Here is a 23345-nt window from a genome sequence, read left to right as displayed (position 1 = left end):
ATTTCAGAAGGAATGTTATTTCACACAATTGACCACTACTGTTTTACTCATTTATGCCTAATTATTACAGATCATTTGTTGAATGGGTAATCATTCTTTTTCTCTTGTTAACTAAAATGATAGCTGTAGCAGAAATGCTTAGTCACAGAAATGCTGAACCAGTGATGGAGCTCCTGGTTGGATGGCCAACCCAGGGGAGCTCAGGTGCATCCAATGCAGCTGAGTGACCAGAAGGGGTGGAGCCAGGAGCCACCCCTTCCCAGACGTCATTTAAGTGTTGGCAGTGGAGGTCTTTGGAGATCCCTCCCTATCTGAGGCCTTCCAAAGGCAAGCAGCTTTTTTCCTTCATTTTTGCATCCACAGGAGCTGCATTTGAGTTTGTTCTCATTTGCTGCAATCTATAGTTGTGCTGCACTGCTATTGCTGTACTTCCCATCTTATTATAGGATTACAGCGTTACACTGGCATATTTATAGACAAAGTCGTCACCTAGCTTATCTAAAAAATATATTTATATATGTTTTTCTGAAGTATTTTGGAGGATTTTAACCAAGCTCTTTATTTTAGATTAGTGAAGACCTGAAAAATGAATTGTCAAATGAGCTGTATATGTCAACTCCTGGCCTCAGTATGTCTAAAGTAAAAGAGCAAATGTTCTATAAGGTAAGTTGGAATTAATAAAATGTTGCAATTTGCATTCTTTCTCATTCAAAAATTATTCTAAGGTTTTATTTTTACTACACTGAGACTAATGAGAGTTCCTCATTTTTTTTTTTTATATAAGTAGGAGGGTAGAAGGAGGAACTGGGAGTATGAAGGGAGCTTCATCTGCCATTAATGGCTTCTGTTGTCACTTGTCTTGTCATGAAAGAGATCTTCAGTTTTAACATCTCCCAGGCAAATCATTTGGCTTAATTGGCTGACAGACTGTGAGGACGGAGACGTTCTCAAATATCTAAAAGTAGATTTAGTTTGACTGTGTAAGTGTGAAATACTTTTTGGTAGCAAGCAAGAAGCGAAGAAGGATGTATGTAGTGTAGCCTGTTGATGGATTGGTTCCAGCCATCTTTGTTTTCAAGACCTTTTGTACATAGCCTGCAAGAACAAAAAGTTTTGAGACGTCTGAAATTGAAGATTTACAGAAGCTTAATTTTAAGTATCAAATCAGTTAGTGATGAAAAGCTATGTGATCAGGCTAGGCTGTTATAGATAGAAATTTTAAGGTATCTCATTTTGCCTAGCTTGCTTACATGTCCTTAGAATTAGATATTGTAAGTAAATAACTTTTTATAAACGAAGTCGGCATTTGCTTTCAAAATCTTTGTGTTTTGCCTGGAGCTTTATCAAAAGACACAGAATAACTTAAAGCCTTACTGGTCTGTTTTGAATCTTAGGGTTGTAGTAGCTGTTACTGCTCTGTTTTGCTGTTCCATGGTTTGATTTATTTATTTATTTTTCCATTTCCCAGGTTGGACTGTCAGATGCTGTTGATCTCTTTAGAGCAAGAAGAGTGTTTATCAAAGATGGCTTTGCATTTGTGCCACTTAAGGACATTGATGCTATTGTTCTGAATAACTATAGAAAAAGCTTATCTAAAGCACTGGCGGTAAGTGTTCAAGCTTCATTCTTATTAATTTTGTGGCATTATTTAATGACAGTCTTGAACAAAAGCTATTTTGATTTCTGAATTTATTAATTTGATTTTACCTATGAAAAGTGCTCACATAGCTAAAAGCAAGCAAGCAAAAATACCCCTCATTAGTACGCTGAGTGTTTCTTAATTTTAATTGGCATTTATGATGCATACAATGTTCATTATAGATAATTTTCTACTAGAGGATTTAAGAGCTTGTTCCTACATAAAGAGTAACATGACTGTTTTTATATCTGTGTTTTCAATGAGGCTTTGCAACTTTTTTTTTTTTTAAGAAGTCCTCCCTGCACCCCTCTTCTTCTGTTTGTGCTCTAGAACTCCTGAAGGGAGGCTGTGATGAGGAGGGGTTTGGTCTCTTCTCCCAGGCAACAAACAGGACCTGAGGAAATGGCTGCAAGTTGTACCAGAGGAGGTTTAGGTTAGACATAAGGAAAGACTTTTTCTCTTGGAGAGTGGTCAGGCACTGGAATGGCCTGCCCAGGGTGGTGGTGGAGTCACTGTCCCTGGCAGTGTTCAAGAGGGATCTGGATGAGGAGCTACAAGGTATGGTTTAGTGGCTTGTCTTAGCATTGGTGATGGGAGGACGGTTGGACTAGATGATCTTGTAGGTCCTTTCCAACCTTGTGATTCTATTTTTATGAACTAAAGTAAGGAGAAGCAATACTAAGTCGGAGGTTGTCGAGCAAAAGTAGGTCTTCATTGTATGAATGCTTGAAGTATCATAGGATGCCTGTGGTTAATACTGTATGTGAATTGGTAATAATGCAGTGATCATTGTAAGAATTGCTAGGTTTATTATATTGGAATCTTCATAGGGTTTGCAAGTCAGTCAGCACTGCACAATCTTTGTTTTATTAGGATTTGATGATTAAAGACCTTGTCTTTGTCTTTAATTTTGATACTTGATTATCAAGATTGATATTTGATATTGATTTTTGTATTATTGATTATTATAAGTCTTGATCAAGACTCATGTTTTGATACTTAAAGACCATAGTAATGCAAATTAGGCTCATATGATATTTCTAAAGAGTGGTTTGTATTCTCTGGGTAGCATCATAAAATTAGGGTAAATACTTTAATCTCCTGCGAGGCAGTGTGCCTCTGGCAAACAGTCTTGGCTGTTGGACAGGCTGTTACGAGCTTCTAAATGACAGAGTACTCTGAATATAGTCAAAAGATGGTCTTTCAGACACGTAGGTATGAGGAATTTTTCTGTGCTTATGGTTGTCGTTAGTGGGTCAGTTCTTCAGTGATAAAGAAGAGCTGTTTCCTAACAGTTAGTTCTTTGTGTGATGTTATTGATTATATGTGCTGTGATGTGTGCTGTGCTTCTGGGAGGTTCTTTGGTGCTATCCCAAGGAATTGCATGCATGCATTTTTGGAAGGACTTATCCATATACAGCAATTATTTAATAGTGAATGTTGGCCCTCTTTTCTCAAGGTGCTCTGAAGCTGTTATACTCTGAGGCATACTAGTGCTAAAGGTGCTGTTCTTAGGTTGCCAAAACATTGAGAGTTTGGAGTGTTGGCCTTGCCTCATCACATTGCCCACTACATTGCTGGCTCAGGCCACATGCCTACATGGAATGGTTCTAGAAAGATTTCTAAAGGAAGAATAATAAAATGTGAATGAAATGAAAGAATGAGTGCTGTTGATACTTGCATTTGAAAGAATGGTGAATACCTCATAATACGTACTTTTAAAAAGGCTTTACATTGAAGGGAATGTATAAACAGGAGGGGGAATGGCTGTTTACAGGGGTGGATAGTGATAGGACAGGAGGGAATGATTTTAAACTGAGACAGGGGAGATTTAGGTTAGATATTAGGAGGAAGTTTTTCACTTAGAGGGTGGTGATGCACTGGAACAGGTTGCCCAAGGAGGTTGTGGATGCCCCATCCCTGGAGACATTCAAGGCCAGGCTGGATGTGGCTCTGGGCAGCCTGGTATGGTGGTTGGTGACCCTGCACATAGCAGGGGGGTTGAAACTCGATGATCATTGTGGTCCTTTTCAACGCAGGCCGTTCTATGGTTCTATGACGTTGTGACTGGCACAGATTAATTTTGGTCACAGTTATGCTTCACTTGCTTACTAGTCAGCCCCATGAAGCAGTCATATGTGTTTCATCCTTTTTAAAAACAAGTTTAATGATTCAGTTACGCGTCTGTTCTTTGAGGCTCTGTAATAGGAGCAGTTAATACTCTTGGAGCCTCCTTGACAGTTGCACGTGCAACTGAAGTTCATTATTTGTGTGAAATCAATAATGTAAGGACCTTCTTTCTGTTTTCTCTGACCCATTCATTGGTAAATAATTTTGCATCTAATAGTGACTAAACGGTTGAAAGCATAACAGTTTGCTGTTGTCCATCTTAGATTAGCTCTACTTTTTTTATAACGTAAAGCAAACTTCTATTAATTCAAATTGCATTATATTTTATTCATGAAGGTTTTACTGAGTTTAAGCGAACGCACACTTTTATGCAGTAATGTTGCATTGCATTTGATGTTAATTTCAGTGATAGTGATGTAGAGAACTTGGGTTTTGAAATTATTAATAGTGTTCAGTGTCCTTTTTTGAGGATAGTTACTTTAAGCTTTGATTCCTTGAAATCAGGAGATTCTGCACTGAAGGTGTGGGTTAGAGCTGCTGCTCAGAATGTCAGACCAGCATCAGAGCTCTGTTAAACTCAGTACTGTGCAGAAGTGGCAGAGAAGGGAAAAGAAAAGGCTTTTGAATCATTGGTTAAGACTTACCATATCAGCTGTGTCCTTAAACAACTTACAAATTGACTTAATGCTGCTTTGGCAGTTTTATAACTTGTTTGGACTGGAGTTTACACTGAGCAACCTTTGGCCTCTGCAGTTTCAGCCTTGTGTAGTTAGCTGTAATGGCTCTAGAGATGGCCAATATCTCCCACGTGGTGGAAGTGTTGCAGCATTTAGTGAGAGCTTCCATGCCATGTCTCATCCCCAGAAATGACATTATCTTTGATGATGCCTTTAAGGTTTTTTGAACTGCTTTTCTTGTAGTACTACTTAGTACTTAGTGTCAGATACAGACCGTCTTTCTGTGTGGTTGAAGAGAAAATCCTTTTTATAGATTATGGTTTTAGGTTGAGCATGTAAAATGCTATATTTGGTCATTAAAAGAACACTAGTAGTCATGACTAAACCTGTCTATTGTGTGTGCTTAGCAAGGTGCTGGCGGTGGGGCTTTGCGCTCCTCAGTGAGGCGAGGCTTTAAACCAGAAGAGGGGCGTTGTACATTAATTATGAGGAAGAAATTCTTCACTATGATGGTGGTGAGACACTGGCACAGGCTGCGCAGAGAGGCTGTAGATGCCCCCTCCTTGGAGGCCTTCAAGGCCAGACTGGATGGGGCTTTGAGCAACCTGGTCTAGAGTGAGGTGTCCCTGCCCGTGGCAGAACCTAGGAACTAAATGATCTTGCAAGTCTCTCCCAACTCAAACCATCTTATGGATTCTAGGATTGTGTCTTTTTTTTTATCTTTACATGTTACAGTTACAGTGTTACTCTTCAAAGAATGTTTTAGGTTTTAGTGCTTGTTGAACATAACTTGTTAATCTGCAAACAAATGCTTCTGAATGTAAACAGTTCCATTTTACATGAGTTCTTTCATTGCAAGTTTAAAGAGTACTTTGCAAAGAACCGCAATTATTTTTGTTAGCAATGACTGTACTTTACAATCAGAGCCTGATAGCAGTCTTTCCGCAGGGCTGTCAGATGTAAACGCAGCCATGATTCTCTCATCCTATGGTTATCAGTTGAGGTTATAGCTTGGTTGGTCTTTGTATTATAAATCTACTGCCGTAGGTTGCTTTTGTGAAAATACTTTGTGAGAATGTGATATAAGATTAAACTTTCTGCAAATGAAATTAAATAAACGAATAAACTCCAGTACTCTTAGAAATCGAGATTCTAGTCCTGATAAATACCACTTTAATAGCATGTGTTTCTTCTTAACTTGCTGAGAGCACAGTTTTAACAAGGTCGCACTGCAACATAATTTGTTTAGATGTTTACAAGTGAATTTACTAGATTTTGAGGGTTTAGCATGAAGACTTCAGTGCTTCAGTAGCTTTTTCTAACTTAGCTGTGTTTTTTGTTTATTGCTTTCTTTCTTGGGATTAATGTTTGAAATTGTTAGAAATATTGATGAGTTGCTTTCATTTTTACTAATATTTGTGATAATTTGTCTTTTAGAACTAAATATTTGTCAAATATGGTCCTTTGGTTTGTATATGCTATATATTCCAAGAACTTTCCATTCTATTTTGCTATGGCATGCATAGCACCATCTGTTAAACATTTTCTTCCTAAAACACCTGTGCTTTCAAGCAGTGAAGCGGAAGGCTTTATTCCATGGCATTAATGTTGAGAAAGTATGATTAATGATGGTCTTGCCACTTGAAATTCATTTCGGGCATTGTGTTCCCAGTGCTAAGTAATTCCCTATAACATAAATGGATGATTTTTACAATATGCACATACAAGGTTAGTAAGGTAATAACTTTGGCACTGCAGTGTAAAACGTGATTACATTCATTCTCGTCCTCTGTATTTCCCAGATAAAAGCGTTTCTGTGAGTTTTGCAGGGAAGCAGCCTCTCTTCATTTCTTCATGCTTTATTGTAAGGTTATTGTCCAAGGCACAGTTCTCCTGAAGAAAGTGGTGATGTGTGGAGTGGCAGAAACTAAATTGAAGGAAGCAACTTGAGCATGTGCTTGTGTGTCAGGGAGATCTTAAGCCTTCAGAATGGTCACCTGCAAGGTGTTGAAAGTTCCTAGACTTTTCTTTGTGGAATGGTTGTTTTTCTGTAGAGCGTTAAAACCCTTCAGTTGTCCCATTGATGATTATTTTCTGAAATCATCACACACTGTTTTATCTCCTCTACTAATTGTGCATCTGTTTTAGTGACCATATAGATTGCTAGCGTAAAGTAATTGTAACGTAAGTAAAAGTAAGTGATGTTGAATTCTAAATGAAACCTGAATGCGTTCAGTATTTTGCCTTCATATTTGTTCTGTCTGTTGCTTTTATCTACTGCAAAGCACAAGTTTTTTGTAAATACTTTTGCTGTCAAAACTATTGCTGTGATCCCTGGATTGTCCTGTTCGGTTTAATTTGTACTGAAGCAATTCCATCTCCAGCTGTGGTGTGTCATGGTAGTAAAACTCATACAGCAGAATATGTGGGATTTGGAATATGTGGAGGGCTTCCTTAACTCTTGGCCACTCCTTGGATTTCAGAGAAATTGCTTTGGAATGAAATACAAAAGTACTGCTATTTATTTATATTTTGTATAATAGAGTTAGTAACCTAGGAATGCCTCAGTTAATATAATGCCTTTTATAATGTTACGGGACAAGAATTTATTAACATGTTGGCAGCAGTAACTTGAGAATGATGCACTGAAGTCAGTAAGAAAGAACTGTAGTGACATGTGAGGTCAATAAGTAAAACCAAATGTGTCTTCTGGTATGACTTTCTGTTAGAAATTTAAGTTTCAATAATGCTAACTAAATCCCATTTACTCTAGTGGGGATTTGAATTTTTCCACTGGTCTACATCAGAAGATTCATTTTTGAGATCCAACTTTCTCCAATGAGAGAAAGGCCACTAAAATGATCCTTGGAATGGAACACCTCTCCTATGAGGACAGCTGACAGAGAAGGTTGCGAGGTGATCTGATAGCAGCATTTCAGTATCTAAAGGGGAGCTACAGGAAAGAAGGGAACAGTCTCTTTAGCAGGGTCAGTGGTGACAGGGCAAGAGGAGATGACTTCGTGCTCAAGGAGGGTAGATTTAGGTTAGGTATAAGGAAGAAGTCTTTTCCAGTGAGGGTGGTGAGGCACTGGAATAGGTTGCCTAGTGGTGTGGTTGATGCTCTGTCCTGGGAGACTTTCAAGGTGAGGCTGGATAAGGCCCTGGGCAACCTGATCTAGCTGTGGTGTTCGCTGCAGGGGAGTTGCACTAGATGGCCCTCAGGTGTCCCTTCCAACTCTAAGGATTCTATGATTGAGAGAGCTTACAGACCTTATATATGGTTCAAGTGGTACAGTTTAGCTTCTGCTGCAATGTATGTTCAGTCATTAATTTCTCTTGACTATATTGAATATATGCATACGATTGCACATTTCTGTAAAGGAGCGTAAATCTTGGATATCTTTGTCTAAAGGAGCTCTTTCAAAAGATGAAGTTGGTAGCAAACTGCTCTTAGAGAACAGTTATTCACTGGGCTTAGTCAGTGGATTCTTAAATTGAAAGGTATTATTGCTACTTCACTGAAGCATCTGAACAGGTGTGATCAGGTCCTGATCCTTACTTTTTTGACATCTCTCAAGGGTCTGCCAGATTTGTCCTAACTTTGACTTCAACTCTCCCAGTTCTTAGACTAAATGTCCCGTTTCTGTAGCAATAACGCTCTTGCCTGTTTGCTCTGTCACTCTACCAATTCATTTCACTGCTTCTGTTGGAGAAATTAAAATTTCTGACAGCGTTGTGGAGTACGTGCCCTTGCCTGTTTCTTATAATTGGACTTTTTCCTGCTCCACTTCATCATCCTTTCTGATCTGCAATTCAGTAGTTCAGAAGAAAAAACACATTTCTATGTTTCCCTTCATTACGTTTGAGTGCTCTCTTTGTTTGCTTTTCAGAATAATTCTTTTCTAGCTGTGCTTCTTAGCTAAGAGCTGTTTTGAAGTAGAGGGGAGAGGAGTATTTTTGAAAGATATGCAGTGCCAACCTCAAAGTCATGAAAAGCCCACAGACAGTGCAACAGGAGATGGATGCACCTGCATTCATCACTGTGATTTTTCATCATCTCCTGTGTCTGTAACCCATGTTTCTCACGATCCTTGATTAGATGTTGGATTCCAGACAGCATATCACGCATTTGCATAAACTTAATCTACAAGTATCCCGTGTTTCACCTTTTTAATAAGCAATTTTTAATAGCATATCAAGTAGGGATGCTTGTAGGACTTGTTGCGAATTGTGTTGGTGAAATTACAAAGTCTTGTAGCTGTTGAAAGCAGCATGTACAGTGAGTGTCAGGTTAGGCATTTAAGAAAGCTGGAGTCGTGCAAGTTACTAGACTTAATTTGTAAGCTATATTGAGACCTAAATTAAGCTGTAATGTCTTAAATTTTGGTTACAGCTCTCTCTCTCTCTGTAAAGCAAACTTTGCAGGCAAAAAGAAGGCTGTAATAAGTGTAGAATGCAGAAGAACGAATGTTTTCATGTGAGTTTATGGAGCAGGCAAAGAGAAATAAGTTAAATCTCTCTAAATTGTGAACTGACTTTCAATTGTGTTTTTTTTTGCATATGTTTCTCCTTGTAATATGGAGAGTAATGAAGATTTCCCAAGCCAGTGAACGTACGTGATGTATGAAACATTGATGTGTTCTTGCCATTCTTACTAATGATAAAGATCATCTGACTCTCAGGGAAGGGCTACAGGTTAAACCCTTTCTTTTTAATCTGCAGGGAGAATGGGAAACTGCCAGTAGCTTAAAGTGAAATAAATTAATCAACTGACTGTCATATCGGATGACACAAGGTTAATGCAATACAGCACCTTTCCGCAGGTTGAAGCACTTCTCCTTTAAGCAGCAAGCAAAAGAAAAACGTTGAAGTGTGCAGAAGTCTTATCTCACAAGTGCCTGTCCCAAGATTTGTGTAAAAGAAGTTCTTCTGTAGGACTTCTAAAATAAACGCTAATAGTGAGCTTTGAAGAAAAAACCATAGCGATGTGCTTTTCAAACTTGTTGGAATTTGGAATATCTCTTTAAGGAAGATTATTTGTCAGAATAATTTTTGCTGGTAATAGGAAGGTAAGGTATATTGTAGAGGCAGTGAAATTGAGCAGAATTTTGGTATTAAAGTGGCCAGGCTTGCTGCGGCTGCTTCACAAAAATGCACCGATAAAACTTAATCAGAGTTGTTGCCACAAGAAACATTTAAAATATGGAGAGTGCTGCATAAAAGCATTCCTGGGTCTTACAGGCAACCTGTTCTGGTGGTCATGGAAATCACTGACTGCTGCCTTCCTGTTTTATGTCCATCTCTTCTGTCTGCTGATGCCTCGCTGGTGTAAGGGAAAAGGCCAAACAAAAAGCTCTCATATGCATGTTCTGCAGTGAAAATGCGTTTTGAAAGGTGACAAAGGGTTATTAGTATCAGGGGAGTCTCCAGATATAAGTGAAAAACGTGCTTTGTAGGTTTTGAAAGGACACTGAATCGGCTACTCACTGTCTGAGTTATGGCTCAGTAGAAAATACAGTGAAATACCAGCAAACAGATGAATGCAGATACAGACAAATGCAGATATGTAGCTTCAGTTTACATGTAGCTCGTGAAATATCGTCTTTATTATAGTTATCTGTAAACTAATTCCATTTTGTTTAAATACTCTTACAGCTGATGTTTAAATAATCTATTTGTCTTGAACAAATATCAGAAGGCAAAGTTATTTTAATCATGTCATGAGTTGAGCAAAGTGACATGATTTATTAATGACTGCAGCCTTTGTTTGTATAGGTACATATTGATGCAAGGGAATGCATTTTGATGTAGTGCTTAAAGCTTCTTAAGTAATAGGAGAAAACTGCTTGGTTTTTTTTTTTTTCCTATTTATTCTGCCAAAATAAATTGTAGATAGTTCTGTTAACAGCTTTGTTACCCTCCTTAAAGGTTGGGGCTTCTTCTGACTCCAACTTTTCAATGTATAGATGATTAAAAAAATAAATAAAATAAATAAAAACTGGGAGGAAGAAAGAAGTGTTTTGGATTATCTGATGTACATTTGCCTACGTTTGGATTTGGGAGTAAGGCTTAATTTTCACAATCAGGACAGGTGCCAGTGGAAAACTGTTAAGACATTGTAGTTTGTCTACATTGTAAGATAATTCCCGGTAGAGCCTGAAATAAAGGCAGAGAGATGCTCAGAGTAGTAATTAGAGGGGCTATTAATAATGAAAATTATTCTAAGCTGCAGTGCTCGAAGTCAGCATTGTGACTGGATGTGTGATTTTTGAGGAACAACTTAGCTCAAAGGTAAGGTTGATTCTTGTGAAGTACAGGCCTGCTGCCTGCCTGTTTAAAAACCTGTATCGTTTCAGGAGCTGATGTTGAAATTTCTCAGTTCAGTTGACACAAAGAATACATTACGCAAAGCCTGAGCCATAAACCTGCACTCTGCTCAGAGGGATAAAACAAAGATGAGGAGTGCTGGAGAATGAAAACTCCTGTCCTGGTCCGTGCAGGATTCTCTGTCAGCATTGGCAGCAACGTGCAGCAGTTTATGAAGGTCACTGTGAGCATTTCTTTCAGAGGGAATCTTTTCCTGTTCCTCAGGCGTGAATTCCATTACATGTAGTAGCAGGGTGTTGGATATTTGCAAATAAACGTATTTTCTTAAATTTCTCATAACCTACTTTGCCTTTGACACTGTCTAGAAGCCACAGAGTAACATGCCCAGGAATAGAAAAGAATTCTACGTGTGTGTTAAATATATAATTCACCACATAAATACACTGTTTTGTATAGCAATGGTAACATACTTTTATGTAGCAAGTGATTTCTTCAAGCTCAAGATATGTTTTTTTTCTTACATTTTTTTGTAAATATTAGGTGGGACTATCGAAATCTAAGTCATTGGCACTGAGAGCTTCGTAGACCACTGATACCTGTTCCTACAGACACTTAAATGACATGTAGAAATGCAGCCAACCACAGTGGGACTGAGTTTAATGAGATGCAGTTAGGCTTATATTATCCTTCTTCAACTTCTATACTAACCACTGTTGTTTGTGTGTAGTGTAGTTGCTGCCTTAGCAAGCAGCAGGCTCAGCTTGAGCAAGTTGAGTTGCTTGGCATTAGAGAAGTTTGTCAGTATCCTGGGCTGCATCAACAGAACTACATGAGGAAGAAAGGATCACCTTTTACTTTGCACTCATTAGACTGCTTATAAAATACTGTGCCCGGTTTTGAGGCTGCCATTACCAGATAGATGCTGATCAAGTGGGACAAGTTTAGTGCAATTCTACATTTTCTGCCTGTCTGCTGGCAAAATTGAGCCTATTGTTTGACAGGCTTTCAGGTCTTTTCCAAAAGAGCTCTTTCCCAAGGAGTTGGCTGCCAGCCTGTACCAATACTTTATTACAGGTACAGGACTTTCCAGTTGTCTCTGAATTTCATTGAATTACAGAATCCTCGCAGTTGGACTAGACAGCCTTCAGAGGTCCATTCCAACTCCCCTGGAATGAACCACGGCTAGATCAGGTTGTCCAGCCTTGTCTTGAAAGTCTCAAAGGGTGGGGCATCAACCACAGCACGAGGTAACCTGTTCCAGTGCCTCGCCACTATCACTGTAAGTTCATGAGGGTCTTCAGTCCATTCCTCCATCCTGTTTAGATCTCCCTGAAGGGCAACTCTGGTCTTTCGTGTATTGACTGCGCTCCCCAATTTGTTGCTAATGATCCTAATAAAGGTGTGTTTTGTGTGCTCAAGATAATCAATAAAAACATTGAACAGCATAGATTCTGGGACAGAGCCTTGAGAAACTCTGCTTGTAACTGGCCTCCAGATTGGATAGGGTCCTTGGCAACCTGATCTAGTGGGCGGCAACCCTGCTCACGACACAGGTGTGGAACTAGATTATCTTTAGGAACTCTTCCAATCTAAGCCATTCTATGATTCTGTGAAATTCCAAATACAGCCAGCACGTGACTTTTTCTGGTGTGTGCCCAAAAGTGCTTGCTAAGACGACATGCTCTGCAGTTTTCTCAGGGTCTGAAGTAGGGCTGACCAGCCTTTTTCCCCAGCCATTTTTACTGCTCTGTCAGAATACAGGTGCAAGACTTGCTGCTTTCCGGTCATTAGGAGCCTCTCCTGATCATAGTGGCCTTTCAGCAGTGATAGAGAACAGGCTCATGTCAGTTCTTTCAGCACCCTCAGTTATGTCCCATCAGACTTCGTCAACTTGTGTGATGGGAGATTGCTTGGTAGATTGGTAGATCCTGTACTCAGTCCTTTTTGACTGCATGGTTGTTCTCTTCCTTGACTAATCTCTGAGGCACAGATGCCAGGAAAACTCAGTAAAGACAAGCAGAAAACATAGAGAGTAGAATTGCTCTGTAAAATGCATTTGTGATAAATACCTGTCTCTAATTTGTAGCAGTACTCTTTGAAGTTAAAATAGTTCATAACTAATTAATTTCTTCTTTTTTTTGGAAATTTAAAAAGGAAATATTCCTTTTTTTTTGTTTACTGTGTCCTGCCACTTAGCAAATGTTACTAAACGAAGCAGTTTTAGTATTACTTGGAAATGGTTTTGCACGTTTGGGCTAAAACAGTTCTTCTATATTCATGATATTCAAACTGCAGAGTGTGGAAACTGCGAAATACTTCTCGGTAATTGTCAATTTTTCAGTTAGTTTGTAAAATCTTTTTAAAAAAATGTTTGAAGTCTTTGTTTTAGTTCTTTAAAGTGAACTGAATGGAAGCATCATTTCCTTTGTTGAGCTTAAATTCAAGGAACCTTTCAGAAAAGCAGATACAAACCCAGAGAGAATGCTGAAGTTAAATGCTGTGTATCAGCTTTCTCTCCAGGTCACTGCAGTTCCACACCTGAGCTCTTGCAGGTGTTTTGCTGCTGGCTGTGGAATAACTTATTGTGCCTCTGACAGTCTGCTGGCCGTCCTACTTCTGATCAGCACAGGGTTAATGCTTGGGGTTTGGAAGAAGATTCTAGCTTGCTGTTGCATTTAATCTGGCCTAAAATCAAACTGTCAGTGCATTCCTGTGAGGTTTTTTGCCAGGCTTGTGGTTGTAACCTGTGTATATTAGTTGGCCTGAGGAGTTCCAGCTGTACCTTGTGGCCTTGGCCATCAGAGGGCATCGCAGGAATACTGAACGAGGGAATGAAGAGCTTTTGTGCCTCTGTACAGCGACTGTGTGCTATACAGGAGAAGGTGAAGAAATGAGTCTTAAGCTCTTAATTCTAAAGCAATATATGTCATGCAGAATGGATGTAAATGAGGTTGACTTTATTCCATTCATATACACCAACTGCTGGTAAGCATTTCACTAAATGTCATTAATTTTCAGTTCTGTGATTAATTTTTCTGCATCTGTCAGTATGAACAAAAGTTTTAAAAAATGGGTAACATGAAAATTCTAGAGATGTCTTAATAGTAGCCTCATGAATCTGCTTGCTTGTCATTCCCAGTTATTGAGTTTTGATGTACTTACAGTATGTAACCCATTCTGGTTTTTGGTTTGCTATATCAGATGTATGCTTGAAGATTTCAGTTTTTGTTTCTGTCCTGTTGGTGTTATGACTATATCTTTGTATCATGAGGCTTCTTGCCACAAGGTGTAACATCAGCTAAAGCCAGTGTCTAATTATAAATGAGCAATTGTGTTTTTTTCTCTTTATTTGTTATCTAACCTGCTAAGCGTTGCTTTTTATGGGCTGTTCCTATTGTTTGTTCTCCTCAGTGTCTTCGTTAACCTGGTTAACAAATGAACAGTTCGTCCATTTTGAAAGATCTAGACTTCTGTATTGTTTAAAACTATTACTTGGGCATTTTCCTTCAGTATCCTCCTGGGCTCCCTCAAGTATCCTGAGATATTCTGTGCTGCAGCGTTATTACTGCTGATGCATTGTCACCCATGGATGTCTGGCTGTAGGGAACGTCTTGCATTTGGAGCTCTGTTCTTGACCTTAATGCTGTTCTGGTCATCTCACCTAAGCTGAACAGAACCTGTAATCTAGACAGTTTTTTAAGTAGCTGAAAGCATGTGTGATGTTCCTTCAAGTGGAACATATTGGATTTCTACAGATAGCATTTCACCAGTTGTGTGTACTGTAGTTGGTACTGTATGAAGAACTCAGCCTGTTGCCAATGGTGTTATGTTATGATGCTTCTTTCTTCAGTCCCAGATTGTATTTTTTTTATTCCTTGAACTGATATGAAATTGTGTGTCTTGTTTCCTTTAGAAAAGTCAGACATATTGTAGATTTCAGCTAATACCACAAAGTTGTGTCTAAAAGTTTTCAAGCAGAGGATGTGACGTTAATATCCCCAATTTCTGAGCTGTTTGGTTTTTTCACTGAGCTGATTTCCACTCCCCTATCTTCAACCCATCATGGTCAGGAAAGACCTTTACTCAGAGTTTGCCAAAGGTCTTCAGTTTTAAATAAGTCATACTGAATCATGCTGGCAGCTGAGCAGGTTTTTTTAAAGCTTGAAATAACCTTTCTTAAGAGTTTAGCATTAAAGCTGACCTGTTTCTGTATTTCAGTATTCAGTGTGTATGTGCATAGTTGTGTGCGACCATGTTTCCCTATTCAGTATGATTGCACGCTGAAATGGTCACTATTCCTCATTCTGATACCTATATAAGAATTTTTACATGAATTCGTTTTATTTTTTAGCTTTTCTGTTAATCTCTTCTTATGTGATCACTTTATGTATCTCCCTCAGCAGTAGGCATAGAATCGCAGAATGGCTTGTGTTGGAAGCTGCCAGCTGACTTATGGCACTGAACTTTCTCGTGCTCGGTTTCAGAAGTCATTGCTGCAAAGTTCTACGTCTGTTTTTCCAAGTACTTTATTACTTTCTCACAATCTATTTGTGAAACCAGATCTTCGTTCACTGGGCCAATAAAAATATTTCAAATTAGCTTGCTGAGGCAACTTACAAATAATGGGTTAATATTAAAATCTTATTTCCCACAGACTTGTGTCCTGTTTGGTTTTTGCTTGTCAGAGATGTCTTATATTGTATTGCATGTTTCCCGTGTGGCAACAAATCCATTTCTGTAGTAAGCTTAAACACAAAAAAATCCCAACCCAAATCCTAAATACAACTCTAAGCACAGATGCCACAGTAACAACAACAACAAAAAGCCAATAATGAAAAATTACATTGCTTACTCTCTGTAGAGCCAAAGCTTTAAGAGCTTACTACACAGGTAACAGAACTACCAACATAAGGAGCTGGAGATAATAGAGCCACATCTGTGTTATGTCATGCTGTGGCTGATAGAAGTAGAAGAAAGTAGCAACAGTTGTAGTTCCATGCTGGCATAATAATTCTATCCTTAGGGTTTGTGGTAGCTTCTCTGAAGGTTGTGCTTGTCTAGCATGTATGGAGGCAGCTACGTTTTGAACATGAGCCTATGTATAATGATTTTGTTGCTTATGGAGTTGAATGTAGTATAAATGTAGTTCTGATTTGCTTTTTGTTTATCTAATGCAAATGAGAATATAAATTCAGTTTGTCTTTAACATCAGGAGTGAGTTGAAACCCTCTTACTGCTGGTGTTCTACCTGGTACGCCCATTAAGTGGTAGAGGCTTAAAGAACAAAATACATCCGTTTAGCTGCTGGTGTTCGAATGTTTTTGTCTGTTTCTTCAGTTGTCTGCCCTTGTGGCAAGAAAAAGCAATAAAATATCCTTGAAAAATATTTGACACGTTTTCTGACATAATGTGTCTGTAAGCAGCGCATCTTGTATAGCTCAGTTCAGCTGTTTTCCTCTGATAATGAAGTTTCTTCATGCAGTTTGTGACAGTCTTTCTCAAAGTAGTTTAACTAATGTGTACTTCTCCAAGAGCAGACCTGGCTTTATAAATCATAACAATAAGCTCTTAGCAATAAAACTTTTCTTAACAACTTGCTTTTATAAACTATGTTTGTGATGCTTGAGTCAGAGAGTACTTCTGTGCTATCTATACTCATATTCTGAGCTGAATGGAAGATACAACCAACCTTGTTACAATGCAGTTATGCAGCATTAGAGTAGAAGACCTGTATGGGTTTCTGGAGATACTTCAAGCACCTTAGCAATGGGCATGAAAAATCCATCTCAACTTATTTACTGAAAGCTTTTGTTCATGAAGGGCATTGCCAGATACGCTTGCTTTTTTGTTATTCAGAAGATGAAATTTCTTTAGCTGCGAGATAAGTTGAAATGTTGTGAGTGTACAAAATGATTCTAAACCAACTGTAGTACTGCATTGTATGAGTTGAAGTATTCTACGCTTCCCAAGCTAGACCTAATTAAATATTTCTTTCTGTTTGCAAAGGAGTTGATTGGTTTTTTATATAGTTCATTGAATTGCTTGTAATCTCTACCTGAAAAGGTACTATTCTGTGTTTCAGATTTGTACATTCAGGCGTTTTTGTTTTACTATTTAAAGCATGAATCAAAAGAAAATGCTAACTTGGGAAAATGAAACAGACCTCTCAGTATAGTCATTGAATTTACTAATAATTTAAAGTTGATGATATCTGTTGCTGCTGCAGTCAGACTGTTGTGGTGGAGGCAGATTCATTTAGTGTTTGAATGGTGGAGTTCTGAATATGTCATTGCTAAAGCAAGATTTACCTCATAAAAGAAGATCAAAAACAAATTCTCAAACAACTTAGTTTCCTGGTTTTTGATATAAATGCTTGTTTCTTTTGAGCATGTAAAGCTAGCGGTGTAGAGGGTGAATGCATCTTTATCTTTTCATTAAAAGAGTGATGGGATGAGGTGAGATGATTTCAAGCTAAACGAAGGACGATTTTGCCTGGATGTAAGGAAGAGCATTTTCTTATTATTCTTTTTTTTACAGTAAGGATAGTGAAGCACCGGCACAGGTTGCCCAGAGAGGTGATAGATGCCCTGTCCCTGGAGGCATCCAAGGTCAGGCTGGATGGGGCTCAGAGCAACCTGATCTAGCTGTAGGTGTCCCTGTTCATCTTAGGGGAGTTGGACTAGATGACCTTTAGGGGTCCCTTCCAACTCAAATAGTTCTATGACGATTCTTATTGTAGCCCCCAGTCCTTTGCCAATAGTAATCACATTCTGTGTTTCTGTGCCCCAGGGGTACTGAACTGCTGTAATTCAGGAGGAACCAAACTTCCACTGTGAGTTTCTATCAAAGGTTTTGCCAATACCCATGATCTTTTTTCGTAGTTCCCAATGGACCATAAGCTGCAACGTGAAGTGGACTAATAGAAATAATAGAAAAAAGAGTTACTTGCAGATTTTGGCTTGCAATTTGTTGACCTTGTTTTTAAGTATGGGTACTAGTGCTGTTGAAAAACGAATGCTTTTGAGAGTAAGTTCATAATAAAAACTTTATTTTATGCCCTCATACTGTAACATAACTTCTCATAGTGCAGTGATTGTACCTGTTTTGACACTTCCTGAGGCTGGGTGTTTTCTTGTTTGTTCATCTGGCTTCAAACGGTCTCTTGTACCTTTCCTGGGCATTCTTGGTACCTGGGCTTGATAGTCTTCTGCTGCAATTAAGTGCATTTATTCTTTCAGGATATGATTATTTCATTAGTCATCTCACAGAGAGTCAGATACACTTGGTAGGAAGAACTACTTTCAAGCTTTCTTCCATATAGCCCTCAGTCACAAAAAAATACAGGCTGGTGTGAGCTAGGATCTTGTAGTTTGTTTATAATGCTCTCTGATATTCTGCTCGCATCCTGTCCTTGAAAAGCAGCGGTCGCACCTCAGGTACTAGTTAATGGTTCTATTTTTGTCTAATCATCTTGCATTGGTATTGCTATCTGAGCAGGAGGCAGTTTTCTTGAAGTTGTTAAACTCTAAGGTATAAAAACCGAACAAACTGTGAACTCTGTAACTTTTCTGGTAATTGACATGTAATGCATTTTCCTTATAGAGTCTGCTGTTCTGTGCAGTCTGTGTTCTTTTTTTGGTAGTGTTTCTGTGAGTGATAATTGTGTCTCTCACCCAATGTTTTCCTCGTTAAACTTGTCAGGAGTTAGTGTCTTTCAGATTCTTTTTGCTATTAAAGATGGGGAGATTGGCTACAGTGGTCAAAAGTTATTAATTCTAGCACTCCTCTATGAGTGTAAATAGCAAGATGCCCCTAGCTTCATTTTCTCTGGGAAAAATGTGCAAAAAAGTTGTCATGGTATTTACTTAACTTATGATTTTCTTTTTTCCTTGACTTGCATTGGTCAAAAATTGCGTTCTTTGCCAAAGTGACTGTGCTAGTTATTGCCCGAAGGGGGAATGGAGACTGAAAGATCCAGTGTCTTGGTGATATTAGCTGTATTATTTTCTTTTTATTTGTCTTCAGGAAAAGAAAATGGATTTATACCCTAGTTAGGAATGGACTTGCTAGCTTGTGTGTAAGGTTGTGTTATGGGAGATCATTCTGTGTATGCTTCTCTATAACTGCTTCTCTTTCCTGAACAGTCACCGGAGAGGGAACATCCCTGGGCCTCAAAACCCTTCCTCAGGCTGTAGTTCAGCTTGCCAGGTACACTTCTGCTTTGATGTGGAAGCACCAAGCCATGGGCCTTACAGGGAGGTTAAATGGAGGACCCACTGCCCCAATTAAGTTCTAAGGCAACAATATTATGTTCTAAAATATCCATTAATTAGTTTTTTTGGTGTCTTGGTTTTCTGCTTCATGCACTTGAGTCCTGGAGGAAGTCCTTCTGGCATCAGTTTTTATTCAGAAATAAGATTTTTTTGTAGGATCTGTAATCTTAGATAATCCACACACAAATTGGAAACATGCATGTTTTTTGGTATTGCTAGTGATTCTTCTTTAGTGTGAATATTTTCAGATTTGAAGAGAAAATGTTTAAGCATTAGCTCCTACTCGTATTTGGGAAATGTCATTGCAGGCAATGAGAGTTAAGATTAAGTAAAATATTTGAAAGTGCTGATAAGTAGGCTCGGATTAATGCCGTTTTTTTTAGGACGATGAAGTGTGAGTGCCTGTCATGTTTTTAGCTCTATTCTCTACAGATAAGAATGTAATCACTGATACTTGAACATATGGGAATCTAGGGCTTAAAACTCTTTGAAGTGTTGCCAAGATATGATTTTACTTATTTTAAAAAAAGACAATGTTGTAAAATATGAATAACTGAGTAAATGTATTCCAAATACTGTATTATTTTTAGAAGATGGATGTTTTCTAACTCTTAGCAACTGCAACAGTTACTTCCGAGCAGGAACCACACGTTGAGAAGATAAAACACTGAAATTCAAATCTTTAGAGATGTGAGAGTAAGAGGTTGGCATTACATGGGTTGTTGTGATAGAATCTTTTCTTATGGACTACATAAATTTATCTGAAATTGTGTAGTAACTTTCTCAAGGAACAAGAACGTCAGTTAATGAAGATTTGACTAGCTCATTAAGTAGAGAAAATGCTTCAGAATTGGAGTCTAAGGAAAAATGTGGTGGTTACTACCGTAGCTTAAAGGCTGAGCAGGAACACAGCCTTAGGCAGTGTGGGCTGGTGGATCATCCTGGTCCTTAACAACAAATATTGTTGAGATTTTTGTTAATTTTTTTCTTTGAAATCAACCTTGGAGAAAGATGCTCTCTTGTTTCTAAAAAAAAATGGTCTCACTTAGTGCTTGTAGCTCCTGAGAAAGGATTTAATGATCTTGTTAGAACTGCTGAACACAGGTAACTTTGGAAATTGTGCTATGCTGCAGATTAAAATGCACTTTTGAGAATGTATGCAAAAGCAAAATTCCTTCTAAGGAAGAGAGGATTGGAATTAACTGTTGGGAAATATTTGGTATGTTAATTTTATATTATGTATTTTCTGTTCGGTTTAAGCAACTGGGATTCTCTTTGACCATCTTTGATACTTGGGTAAGTGCAGACCGGCAGAACTTGTCTGGCCTCTTACAGCTGTGGTGGTTTTTATTTTTATTTCTGTATTTCTAAGCAATATGCTGGACACAGCTTTCTGTTCTGAGGCTGTTTCCAGAGTGGTAGTACACAGATCATGTTTTTCACTTACGGATTGTAGCTATAATAAATTCATACAGTGGTGTAGAGCAAATTGCCAAGAAATTCAGGTCAGCTCTTGTGTGGGATAAACAGCATCAGATTTCGACACTTCAGGAAAACTGTCTTTGAGTGCAGTAATAAAACACTGGGACTGAGTAATTGGTTCCTAGTAATAAAATCCTATTAAGTAAATGAAATCTCTGAAGATAATAAAGCTGTGACTTTTCTACAGTGGCCGACCTTTTTATTTCCTGCCATGCCTTTGCAGTGGCACAGGGCTTTAGTAACAACATTTGTAAAGATTAATCTTAAATACTTCATAATTTTTTAACTCAATATTTTTATGATGATCTTTGTAGAACAGTAGATAAAGCCACGTAGTAGTGACAGTGGCTATGGAAAATGGTGTCTTAATTGAGTTAGATGAGTACATATATGCTAGTTTCTTCTTTCAGTCTTCACTGCTGGAGAGGTTTTGCTGACATTGTTTAGGGCTGTTCTTAAAACTGTTCTGGTTCTGCTGAGCGTAGCATTACTGTTAGACTAATGAAGGTCTTGGTGGGAAAACCTATCATGGCTTCTGATGGTGGCTTTATGAGGGTGCTTAATTAAGCAATAATGAGTCTTTCATGCTTTCTAGCTGTTTCCTGTGTGGTATTGGTTATGCAGGGATATTTGTTTTCTTAATTATCTTCTCTTGAACAATAGGAAGAAGGCAAAAATTCAGAGTCATAAAGTTAAGGCCTTAAGGAAATCATGACTTTCTGAGTGAAACCACCTTCCTCTCCACCCCTTTGCAAAACTCTATTAAAGCAGGTTCATTACAGCAGCAGTGTTCAGATGGACTGAACAACAGATCCCGGTGTGGGAACTACTGGAATTAACATTTAGTCTGTAAAAGTGGGAGAAAGACAGCAAACGATAAGATTCTGTTCACAAAGAGTGCCAGAAGAAGAGAGACAATCTTTGTTCATCCAAAATACAGTGAGCAATATTGAAGACAGAATGGAATACTTGAATGCATCAAGTTGGTAGTGGAATAAAGCAAATGACGTGGCTTGGCAGCCTGGCTGTGAAGACTTGTGTTCAAGTACACTGTTGACTTCCTTTTAAAAAGAGTAGATATCTCAAACTAGATAGCAAAAAGAAGGAGGACTAAATCAAAAGTCGAGGAAAGCTGCTGGTGAGGGCCAAATCAGTGGAATGAAATTACTGAAGACCCTTTGCTGTTATGAAAAGCAATGTTATTTAACAGAAGATTTGGATTTTGCTGACAAGGTAGCTTTCTAAGTGGATACTTCAATCTACATATAATTAAAGTCTGGAACAGACCATATTAATTCCATCTCTCTTGCAATATTGTAATCTGTTTTAGGGGGAGAAATATCTAATGAGAATCTTGGTAACTGTCAAATTTAGCTTTATACCAGAATGCAAAAAAATGAGTTAATTTACATACCTTCACCCTGAATGCAAGTGAAATGAGTATTTCCACAAGTAATAATGATGCAAAAACCTGCAACAGCTCACTTACCAATTAAAACAGGTTTAATTATTGAAAAATTCTGCTTCAAAGGCTTAATACTAATCTTCAACCCAAATGTTATTTATACCACAATGTGAAAGCTAGAAGTTTCCAAACAGGAAAAAAGAAATCAATTACTTTCAGATGTAAGTGCCTCAGGGAAACATTAATTATTATTCTGAATGCGTTTGACAAATGCTGAGCTGAAATTAGTGGAGTTCAGTTTCTTCAAAGTTCTGAAAGTATTAGGTAAATATGAAGGACGTGCGGGCAATGAAGTTCTTTACTCCCATTGATTTGTTTCTTCTGCTGTGGAGCATTTATCCTTTGGCAACTTGAATTAACTAGCTAAATATAAACATACGTTAATTTTGTTTGTATATAAGAATATGAATCTTATAATGCACGTTTTAAAATATGATTTTATTTGTATATAGATTTTGCATTCTTGATATAGCATTTCAGCAATGCTTATGGTAACTTATCCCTTCTGCCTGAGCGCTATATATATGTGCGTGTGTGTGTGTGTGTATATGTGTGTGTATATATATGAAAATTAAAATGCTAAGACTGTAACCTGAATTTTAAATCATGAGTTTGCTGTTGGCATTGCTTTCCGTAAAAGATAAGAGCCCACTTTACATTTTCTGTGGAAGTGTGAGACAGAGGGGTTGGGAGTGTTATTTATTTAAAAGAATCAAAATGACAGTTTTGTATTGATACCTGTGTCAGTCAGTAGGGATTCATGAGAGAAATCTTACTCCTGTCATTTGAAAATGTCACTGAGTTGTTACATTTGTACTAAAAGCCCAATAACTCCAATCTGTATTATTTATTTCCTTTCTTTCATGTATTTGTTGCTGTATAAAAATAAGTTTTTATGTCCTAAGTGCATTTGGCTCATTGCAGAAATGTTTTCTAATGTCAAAGACATTTTTGCATAAATAATTCAATTGGTTTTGAAAAATGTTACCATCTTTCATATAGCTTATGCTAATATTTCACATGGAATAAGGAATAAATATAGTATCATTTGCTTTGGTTTTTCTTGAGCATATCTCAGTGTCAGTGCTGTTGGAATAACTTTTAATAGCTGAAAAAGCATTGGCAAAATTGCTTATTAATTTTTTACAGCATTTGAGATTTGCAACATGTTGTGAAAGGTTAAACACAACTTCTTTTTAGAGGAAAATTGATCAGTGCTCAAATGTCATCCGTCGAGGTACAGCAATACGCCGGCATGCAAACACCGCTCTCCTCGCTCAGGTTCCCTAGCTGCATAGCATTTGCAAGGTGACATTTTGTTACCCCGTTAGCGAGACAGTTGATGTTTCAAA

At 38.0% G+C, this 23345-nt stretch overlaps 1 protein-coding gene across 3 annotated transcripts in view; it reads left to right on the top strand.

Annotated features, from left to right (window-relative positions):
• PRIM2 (primase (DNA) subunit 2) overlaps positions 1-23345 on the top strand; it is an 84337-nt gene that overhangs the window by 13260 nt on the left and 47732 nt on the right. For all 3 annotated transcript variants that reach the window (XM_046938918.1, NM_001396825.1, NM_001012880.2), the window contains 2 exons: positions 568-663; positions 1469-1606. In XM_046938918.1, coding sequence (XP_046794874.1) covers positions 568-663; positions 1469-1606 — 234 coding nt within the window. The remainder of the gene's footprint in view (positions 1-567; positions 664-1468; positions 1607-23345) is intronic.

Source organism: Gallus gallus, chromosome 3, assembly GCF_016699485.2.
Source record: "Gallus gallus isolate bGalGal1 chromosome 3, bGalGal1.mat.broiler.GRCg7b, whole genome shotgun sequence".
Classification (NCBI taxonomy): Eukaryota; Metazoa; Chordata; class Aves; order Galliformes; family Phasianidae; genus Gallus; species Gallus gallus.
The sequence above is the reverse complement of the archived record's forward strand: the minus strand, read 5'-3'. Positions and strand labels throughout refer to the sequence as shown.